We start from the raw sequence: 10,613 nt of genomic DNA, 5'->3' as shown, positions 1-10,613 counted from the left end.
ACACACACACACACACACACACACACACACACACACACACACACACACACAGCCCCAGCCCTAACCTAACCTTAATTTTTCTCTAAGCAATAGCATAGGTGGAAAGTCACATGACCTTGATGGCTGGGATCATTGATGAGCTTCTGCTACCCAAGAGCGACTGTTGCAAATGTACTTAAAAAGCACAATTTAGAAGAACTTATGCTTTCTTCCTTCTTCTGTCATGTTTCCTATCTTAGACCTTTAAGGCAACAGAAGGAAGGACAGATGGAGTAAATATCTAATTCTGTTACTGAGGATGAAGACATCAGACTCAGGTGATTGGTTTCCCTGGGAGCAAGCAGGGGTGTAGACTCTCCATCTGAGACACACAGCCTACCTGTTGGTCAGGAGTCCTATGAATGGGTTGGTGACGAGCTGGACAGTGGCTTTGGAGGCAAACAGCAGCCCAACTTGCACATTCTCATTCAGAAGGTCTTTGTCTTCACTGGGACAGTCAGAAGGGACAGTAGTGTTGGTCACAGCATGCTGTGTGGTGGTAACCTTGTGTGACTGCCCTCCTGGAAGGCCCGTCGTGGCATTCCCGGTGAACATGGTAGAGTTGTCATAGTAAGAGAAGATGCTGTGGAAGCTTTCGGAGGTGGAGGCTGTGAGCGCCGGCCTGGTGGTCTGGATTTCCGTAGTATTTTTCTCATGCTTAATGCTGTACAGGTAGCTGGGAATGATGGGAACTGGGAACAAGGGCAGGGAGAGAAGAGGCACATCAGAACCTTCTCTGACAAAAAAGTGAGGTTGTGTGAAAAGCATAATGAAACCCAGAAGATGAAACATTCTGCAACAGTTTAACACTGTTTAGTCAGAGAGAGAGAGAGAGAGGGTGGGGGGAGAGGGAGTGGGAGAGGGAGATGGAGAGGATGTCAAGGGTCCCACTTTGCCATGGGGTAGCAGCTGTGCCCACATGACTGGCCACAGAGATGCTTGTCATTTATATGGTTTCTCATTATAGGACTCCCTCAGAGGGATATGATAGAAGGTAGAACAACACTGCCTGAAGTAAGTCAGTGCTGACCCGGAGTGACCTGCAGATTTTGGGCACTCCTGGAGCATCCTGTAGATCCAGTCTATCACAGCAAAGCAAAGTGGTAAATATTATAGAAGCTTGGCTACACGAGAACCACAAAGACCAACTGGGACCCCCAACTGCCTCTGAACCCCACAGCTGACTCTCCCGAGCTGAGAACAACAGTAAGCCACTCTCAGACTCTGCAAGTGAGGAGGAAATGACTCACCACTTGGGGGTCTGAGGAAAACCAATATTTTTGTTGTTGTTATTCACTCAAAATTGGTTTTCAAAAAGAGCACGTGAAATACCTTTCAGTTTGAGGGACCAAGAGACCTGGTTTTGAGCCATCTGGTCTGCTGTCACTGGGTCCCACTTCCATCACAAAGCACTCTGAGATCAAATACTCTTTAGATGTAGTTTGCTTTACCTCAGAGGTAGATGGTGACTTGCTCACTCAGTGGTCCACCAACTGTTAGGCCACTGAACATCCTAAAGGTCAGCAGCAACTCAGCACACTGGTCCATTTTGACAGAAATCTTTTTCATCTCAGTGAAAGTGGGCAAAGGGAAGCAGGCAGTTATCAGGAGGAAACACAACTTCTGGGGCTTATCGGATGTCATGGCGTTTGACCTGACCTCCAGGAAAACGAACCCACAAGTTGCAGCTCCCAGGAGTAGGGGCAAGGAGGGCTTGTGTTCAAGGATGGGTTTTTGTTTCGTTCTCTATACAGCGTGTTCTTCAACTTTTTGGGCAGACAGAGCTGCTCAGATAAAGTGGGGTAAGTGGGGTACGGAGGACAGGTTGCCTGGGAGGAAGCACATGGTCCTGTGGTTGAGCTGGGGATGCTGGCACCCGGGGCTCTAGATGATGAGGACAAGGTGTTGGGGGACCCAGTGCCAGGAACCCGCTCCTAAGGACCTATACCGGGTGCAGAGGACGAGGTGCTAGGGACCCAGTGTCATAGACGGAGATCGAACGGCTGGCACTTCCGAGCCATACGTACCTACGACGGTGAGCAGCATATTGTCCAGCAGCAGCGCGAGAAACACGATGAACAAAATCAGCTTGCGCGAGTGGCGGCCGTCCCGCAGCCATCGCAGCAGCACCAGATCGCTCAGGGCCATAGCTCTGCTACTCTGAGGGAGCGGGTGCGGTCAGTAGTTGAGCCGAGCAGGAGTTCCCCGCCACCCGGAGCGCAGAGAGTCTCATCCACCAGCGGTGGCCCGGGAAGACAGGGAGTGCCCCGCTCCCCTCAGGCGCCGGGATAGCGTCCCAGCGTCACCAAGAGCGCGCCTCCAATGCCGTCGGGGACCAGACCTGGGACCGAGGGACGCTGCCCCTCCCAGCTGCACCCTGAGTACCAGGATCCCCGGAGCCCGCCCGGAGCCTTAGAGGATCCCGAGGGTTCTCTATCCTCCCCAACCTCGCGTACCTCCAGCTCGCCTGCGACTGCCTGCAGAGTTATAGCGCCACACTGCCCAGGTCTCAGTCCGTGCGTCCCCGCTGCTCCAGGTCGCCTTCTCCGCCCCAGCGCCCCAGAGCCCTGCTCAGTTTACCCAGTCCGGCTCTGACGTCACGGACAGCGCTGAGAGGGGGCGGAGTGGGGGGGAGCTGGGACACTGGCCTCCGCCCACCCAGAGCCGCCTCTGGTCCCCAGCCTGGCTGCCGTCACGCGTCCACCCTATCGGACTCCGGGGACGTCTGCAGGGGAGGAGGGGGAAGGGGAGTTGAGAAGGAAGCCTCAGGGGCTCTAGAACACAGCCCCAGGAGCCCAGGACAAAGAGTCAAAGGTCCTGACAGGAATCAAGGCCAAGAGTGTGCAGGCACTAGGGCTTTCTTCTATGCTCAGGCGTGGCCAGAATGCTCAGAAGAAATTGTATGGGTCTCTGAGCTGCCATGTTCATAAAGTGGTCCAAGGAGATATGAATGAAGGCTGTGGGGTGTGCCCCAGGAAAACGTTGGGAACCAGGACAGACACTTGCATCTCACCACGCCCCTTTTCCCATTGGTAGATCCAGGGTCAGAATGCAACTAGGAGGCTAGAACCCTGGGCACCTTCAGGTGAGAAGGAAACAGGGGAAAGGGGACAAAGATGAAACAGGAGTAGGGAGTGAAGACTCTCAGAGTTGAGAGCAGCCTGCTTGGGACTGACTCTGCGGCACCGAGAGCACCTGTGGGTGGGCAGGAGAGCCTGGAACTAGGTTGAGTATGTGGCAAAGTGTCCATGACGCCTTGTTAAAGGAGCTTTCTGCCCGCTGTGCTATGTCTGGGGTGTGAATGAATTGGTTAACCGAGGCGGAGCACCTGAGCAACCAACCTTCTCTGCACAATATCTTCTGCTAGGAATGCTCCAGTGATAGACAGTAGGGAAACACACACACACACACACACACACACACACACACGGAGGAGGAGGAAGAGTGCTTTCTGAGACCCTTCTGTGGGTCAGAGGGGTCAGAGCTGTGTTCTTAGCCACTTAACATCCCTGTTACTGTCGCAGGCTCTCAGCAGAGGGGTCTGGCCTTGTTTTATTGATGCTCGCCTCTTGTCAGCAGGAGACTGCTAGGAGCAGCCTTGTGGTGTGCGCTCCTCCTGCTCTCTCTGCTTCTCTTTCCTTTAGAGAGAGACCCCCCTGCGCTTCCTACCATTACCCTCCCCCCATTATAAAAGATGTGTGGATGGGAAAAGTAGGTCAGTGACACGGGTCTCTGATATCTCGGAATGTGTGTAACTTAAATATTAAACAGGGAGGGAGATGGAGTCCCACTCAGGAGGAGAAAGCAGATGGCAGCAAACTAAGATGACTGTGGAGAGATGGAATTCATGGGCTGCTGCCCCAGCTTTGGAGCTTTGAACCCAAAGGCTCTCACTTGAGCCACAGGGTCAGTGATTTATGGCATGTAAACACTCTCACCACATGCCGGCCCCCAGTTTGATATTTCCTTGATTACTGAGCTCTGGCGGGTTATACTGTCTCTCCCAGCTCTGAAATGTGGATATCCACTGGACCTCCTGCTGGGTACCAGGGAGAATTAGTCCAAATAGCCCTCAGCACAGTGTGGGGAACACACGGAGAGAGTCCAAGAATCCATTCAGCCAGCTGAGTGCTACCAATTCGAGCCAGCACCATGGTGGGTGCTAGTGAAACATTAATGACCAGAGGAGACCACATCATCCCATTCAAGTTTTTATTACTAGTAGCCACTTCATAATGGGGGAGGAGGCACAAGAAACAACACAAAACTCCGCCCAGCTAATTAGAGAAATGTGTCTCCAGGGAGCACACCAGACACACAGAGCTCTGCCTACACGGGGGTTTCAAACTTTTCTGATATTCCCCAAATCTGTGTTTAAACATGTAAAATGTTTTTTTCTGTGTATGAGTGTTTTGTCTACATATGTGTACCACGCACACTTCTGGTACTGTAGGTGGCCAGAAGAGAGCATCTGATCTCCTGGAAAGTGAGCTACCATGTAGGTTCTGGGAACTAAACCAAGTGATCTTAGCTGCTGAACTCTCTCCAAAGGAACCCCAAGAAGATCCTTTAAAAAATAAAGTTATCTTACCCATTTTTAAGTCAGTATCTGGAATGGTTCCATAGTCAGAAATAAAAATATTTCAGGATATATTATAAATACTAGCATGTGTATATAAAACTATCATACTGATTCTTTAAATGTATCTAGTGGAATATAAATGTTATGAAAAATGCAAAGTCACTCAATAGATTTTTAGAAAAGCAAACATGTTTCTCTTTGGCAGTTAAAAAATATACATTGTGTCCTGGGCTGGTTACTTTTGTAAGCCTGAGACAATGTAAAATCACTCCAGTAGGGAATCACAATTAAAAAAATCTAAATTATGTTGACCTTTTTGACATGCGTATAAGGATTGTCTTGATTGTGTTAACTGAGACGAGAAGATTCACCCAATGTGGGCAGCACCAATCCCTAGGTTGGGGATCCTGGATTCATTGCTCTTTGCTTTTAACCAAGAATGTCATGTGACAGTTGATTCAAGTCCCTTCTGCCTTGACTTCCCCACAGTGTGAACTATAAGCCTTAAGTTGCCTTTGTGAAAGTGCTTTGTCACAGCAACAAGGGAAACTAAGATAGCATATGCTTTACAACTTCAAAGTGTTCTTGCTTAGCTCTCAACAAAATTGTATCCTACTTTGATGTTTCTGAAATTTAATTCCTTTGCTCATCTCCTCATCTATTATGTGAACTGAAATATATGAATAGTGCATTAATTTCAATTTTTTTTCTTATGGCCATAAGGGTCTAAACATATCAGTTCCCTTCAGGATGGTGTGATTATCATTATTAGTGGTTACTGATTGTCAATGACATCCTGCATATAATGTGAATTTAACAAATAATTATTAAACATGAAAGAAAAACTGAGCTAGAGGTATATTACTCTAGGCGTGTGTGGTGGTACACCTCTGAACTCCCAGGACTTGGGATACTGACACAAGAGGATCAAGAATTCAGTGACAACCCTTGATAATTTGTGAGATTCTACCTCAAAAACAAAACAAAACAAAACAAAATAAAACCACGGCAATAATTAAATAAATAATGTGTATTGTCCTTGATTAACGAGACACCAATATTGTCCTTTCTGTTTAATATCCATAGTTCTTTTATGACTTAGAGCACTTTGATAGTAAGATTGTCAGAGTTAGATTGGGTGGGTGGGGGAGGGGGGTAAGCCTTTATTTCATCCAGGGGAGACAGCAGATGGCTGAGAGGAAAGATGGCAAAGGACCACCCTGTGTTACTCCTCAGTGGAGTAAAGCTGATCTCAAACAAATTTTAAAACAGAGGACACACGGAAATGTAAGATGGTGTGGAGACTCTTTGTATATCAGAGGCCAGGTCTTGGAAGCTGAAGAGCTGGGGAAACCCTGACTTGTCTGATTCATCAAGTCTCCATAGCCTCCTCCTCTACTATTCAGGGTCTGCTTTCCCTTCTTGTGGTTAATCCTCATTGTCAATTACTTAGGTATATCCCTGTCACACCTTGGTGTGTAAATGAGGTTTCCTGAGAGGTTTTTAACTAAGAAGGGATGATCCAGCCTCAGTGTGGATGATACTAACCCATGGGTTAGAACCATAAACTAAATTTAAAAAGGAAAGTGAATAGAACATCAGCATTCACCTGTGTCTATTCCCTGTCTGTGGATACACCAAGACCAACTGCTTCTTTCTCCTGTCACCATGCCTTTCCCACCATGATAGTCTGTGTGTGTGCCTTTTAACTGTGAGCCCAGACAAGCCTTCCCTCCTGAAGTGGCTTTTGTCAGTTGTTTTTTTATCACAGTCATGAGAAAGAAAGCAAATGCTAACTGGTATCAGGGAATTGGTATCAGAAGTGGGGTTATTTTTGTTATAAACCAGGATGATGTGGTTCTTAAGCTTTTGGAACACTTTGCAGGAAGAACATGAACGAGTTTGGAATTTTGGACCCATAAAGTCCTAGAATCCCGTAAGCAGAACTTAAAAGGTCCATTCTGGTGGGAGCCCAGAAGACCAGAATACTGGAAGAAATGTAGACAAGTGACGTGATGACTTGGGAGCTTTTTGAGAGAACAACGATTCTACTAGTCAAGAGACTATGGAACATTCATATTATATTCTGGTAAAGAATCTAGATATGTTCTTCCCGTGTCCTAAGGAATTGACTGGGGCCAAATTCTATCACAATGGGCTAATTTTTTATGGTTACCACTCCTTGCTTTTGTCTGGGTTTCATTGGGAGAGGAGGACAAATAGAACAGAAAGACCTGGAAATGTGAAGCTTAGCAAGGAAAGGAGTATGACTGAATTTGAAGTCACTGACGATGAAGGCTCAAAGAAATAGCTATAAATTACAGATTGACCTAGAGCTCTTCACTGGGATAGTAGGAGAGGTGCCTTGAAGGCAGGGCCCCACCCACCAAAGCTCCATCTTGTAAACACAGAAAGTAATTTCAAAGGAGAGAGCCTAAGCCAAGACCAACGAGGTTCCAGTTCCAACATGACCACTTAGGCAAGTGCCTTCCCATCTTCAGCCATTGAAAGCCTTCTTCAGGCACACAGTCTACTACAACTGTGATAGAAGGGCCAGGTAGCGCCATGAACCAGCAGCATAATCTAACAGTGTCATACAAGGCAATTGTGGAAGGCAACGTGTACCCTGAAAGGAGGTCTTGAAAGGACACAAAGTCTATCTTGTGATGGGGATTGCTGGAGATGCCAAGGCAATGCCCACCAAGGAAAGCTGCTAACATGGAGTTAAGCTGGCTTAAGACAGAGATCCCATGTGCTGCAGGAGGCAGAGATAGAAGGGAGGGACCACCCAAGACTATCAGAGCCCAGATGAAGCCAAGAAATGCCTCAGATATTGCTCATGGAGCCATGACGTTTAGTGTTTGCCTTAGAGACAACCAGACACTTTTGGCTCACAGTTGAGAAGGATACAGTTCACCGTGGTGGGAAAGGCATAGTGGTGGCAGCAGCAGATAGCTTGTCCTACTTTGGGTCAATCTTTCCTTTCCATGTCCCTTTCATCTCTTGTGGGACAGGAATGCTTACTCTGTGCCATTGAAGACTAGAAGTATGTAACTTGTTTTATAATTTTTTTTGAGGTAGGCAGGTCTCGCTCTAGCTCTGTCTGGCCTGGAACTTATTATGTAGGCAAAGATGGCCTTGAGATCTGTCTGCTTCTGCCTCCCAAGTGCTGGGATTAAAGGCATGTATCATCATGCCCAGAATTTTTTTTTAAGTTCATTTAGTTGGTTGGTTAGTTAGTTAGTTAGTTAGTTAGTTAGTTAGTGTATATATAGAGGTACACATGTAGCCACAATATCCATGTGAAGAGCAGATGTGTGGAATTCTGTTTTCTCCTTCTGCCATGCAGGTTTTGAAGATAGGTCATTAGGCTTGGCAGCAAGTGTGTTTACCCATTAAGTCATCTCATCTTGTTTTGTAGTTTTGTAGGGGTCCCAATATTTACCTTGAGTTTTGAAAGAGATTTGTGGTTTGGGCTTTTGAACAATGTTAGAACTGTTAAAACTTTTGTATTAGTTACGGTTTCCACTGCTGTGAAGAGACACCATGACCAAGGCAACTCTTAGGACAACGTTTAATTGGGGCTGGCTTACAGGGTCAGAGGTTCAGTCTATTATCATCAAGGTGGGAGCACAGCAGCATCCAGGCAGGCATGGTGCAGGAGGAACTGAGAGCACTACATCTTCATCTGAAGGCCGCTAGGAGAAGGCTGCTAGAAAGGCTTCTAGGCATCTAGGATGAGGGTCTCAAAGCCCACCCCCATAAAGACACACTTCCTCCAACAAAACCACACCCACTCCAACAAGGCCATATCTACTCCAGTAAGGCAACACCTTCTAATAATGCACTCCGTGGGCCAAGCATATTCAAACCACCACAATTTAGAGATTTGCAGAAGAACCAAATGCCTTTTTTTATTAGAAGATGTGTATGAGCCTCAGAAGACAAGATGTAGGGTACCATGATATTAAAAGCGATATATCTGGTATCAAGTTGACCAGAAGTCAAGCTGCGATGGCAAAGCTTCATTGTGAACCTTGATGAATTTAGCTTCAAAAGCATGCCTCTGGGAGAGTCTAGGAGGGTGTCTAGAGATGTTTCATTCCCAGAAGGCCTACCCTGAGCTTGAATGACACTGTTAATGGTGTCCTGAATATGTAGAAGGCAAATGTCAATGGTCATCCCATGTCTTCCCATCTACGGATACAATGTGAATACACACTTCATGTTCCTGCCTTCCCAATCATGATAAACTCCATTCCTCTGGACAAAGATCCAAAATAAACCTTTTTATTCTGTATTAGTCAGGATTCTCTAGAGTCACAGAAGTTATGGACAGTCTCTAGATAGTAAGGGAATGTGTTATGATGACTTACAGTCTATAGTCCAACTCCCCAACAATGGTCAGCTGTGAATGGGAAGTCAAAGATCTAGTAGTTGCTCAGTCCCACAAAGCTAGTAGATTCCAACAGATGTGCTGGCAAGTAAATGAAAGCAGGGGAAATAGCAAATCTTCCTTCTTCCAATGTCCTTATGTAGGTCTCCAGCAGAAGGTGAGGCCCAGATTAAAGGTGTGTACCACCACACTAGGATCTGGGACTTGCTTTGTCCCAGATGACCTTGAGCTCAGAGATCTCCTTGCCTTGATCTCCTGGGATTCATAGCCACTACACCTCAAGATCTCCATGCCAAGATCTAGGTCAGAAATTTGTATCTCCCAGCCTCAAGGTAAGGATCACAGGTGAGCCTTCCAATTCTGGATTGTAGTTCATTCCAGATATAGTCAAGTTGACCACCAGGAATAGCCATTACACATCCTTAAATTCCTGTGTCAGACATTTTGCAGAACAGTAGAAAGGGTGACTGTCTTACCTCCAAGCCTTCCTGGTTCTTCTGTTTCTCTGCCTCTGGCCTTTGTACATCCTTTTCCTCTTTCTAGGAAGTTCTTCTTTTCCTAGTTGCCTTCCAGCTCTCTGTTATCAGCCCTAATGCTACTTCTCTGGGAAGCTATGTGTTCACAGACAGTACTCCAGAAAGGCCTTCTCTTTGAGAAACCCTTACAACATTGCTCCTTCCTCTCAAGCACTTCTGCTCAAGATGAATGATCACGATGAACTCTGTCTTCTCAGGGGTCATGCCAGGGGACACTTTGCCTTTTTACCTCAGATGTTCCAGAGCATGGTCCTTGCTTCTTAAGCACCCACAAAGAGTCTGGCTCAGCCTCCCACTTCCACCCCAACTTCTACCTTCTTATCCTCTTTTCAGGTGTTAGAGACTAAGAGGGCACAGAAGTTCTACCAGGGTTGGCTTTTCCATTAAATCTCAAGATTTAGAGATAGTAAAGTATATTGACAACCCAGACAGTGTGTTTATTTTTTTTTAACCAGACATTATTTGAGATCTACTGAACCGACTTAAAGCTGGTGCGTCAATGTATGTTAGCAAACTTGTGTGTGCTACCTAATTTTTACGTGCCTCAGTTTCTCATCTGTTCCTGCTCAGAAATCTGAGCAGAGATCTGAGCAGGAATGTTCTTCCACCTGTGTCCCAGAAAATCCCCACAGGCTCTCATGGTCATTAGTCATTCATTTTCCTCATGTTGTGACCAATAAATAAAAAGAAGCGACTTGGAGGATGAGATACTTATTTCAGCTCACAGTTTGAAGGGATACAGTTCATCATGGCAGTGGGCAGCTTAGGCCACGGGAGCTTGAGTGGCTGCTTGCTTGAGTGTACAAATCAGGAAGTAAAGTGAGACAGGAAGTCAGGCCAAGCTACAGAAACTCAAGGCCAGCTTTCAGGGACCCACTATAGACAGGTTCTATCTCCTCACAGTTCCACAACCTCCCAAAACAGTGTTGCCACCTAGAGACCAAGGGTTCACACACATGAGTCTGGGAACCAGGGGAGCATTTTATGTTCAGGCTACCACAGGGGACATTTTGTGTGTGTGTGTGTGTGTGTGTGTGTGTGTGTGTGTGTGTGTGTGTGT

At 46.7% G+C, this 10,613-nt stretch overlaps 1 protein-coding gene across 1 annotated transcript in view; it reads right to left on the bottom strand.

Annotated features, from left to right (window-relative positions):
- Slc18a2 (solute carrier family 18 member A2) overlaps positions 1-2,559 on the bottom strand; it is a 34,140-nt gene extending 31,581 nt beyond the window's left edge. The window contains exons 1-3 of the mRNA XM_028773504.1: positions 2,496-2,559; positions 2,067-2,199; positions 380-731 (exon numbers count right to left, since the gene is read on the bottom strand). Coding sequence (XP_028629337.1) covers positions 380-731; positions 2,067-2,187 — 473 coding nt within the window. The 5' untranslated portion in view covers positions 2,188-2,199; positions 2,496-2,559. The remainder of the gene's footprint in view (positions 1-379; positions 732-2,066; positions 2,200-2,495) is intronic.
- Positions 2,560-10,613: the final 8,054 nt, after the last annotated feature.

The sequence above is a fragment of the Grammomys surdaster genome, unplaced genomic scaffold (genome assembly GCF_004785775.1).
Source record: "Grammomys surdaster isolate TR1022 unplaced genomic scaffold, NIH_TR_1.0 66, whole genome shotgun sequence".
NCBI lineage: Eukaryota > Metazoa > Chordata > Mammalia > Rodentia > Muridae > Grammomys > Grammomys surdaster.
The sequence above is the reverse complement of the archived record's forward strand: the minus strand, read 5'-3'. Positions and strand labels throughout refer to the sequence as shown.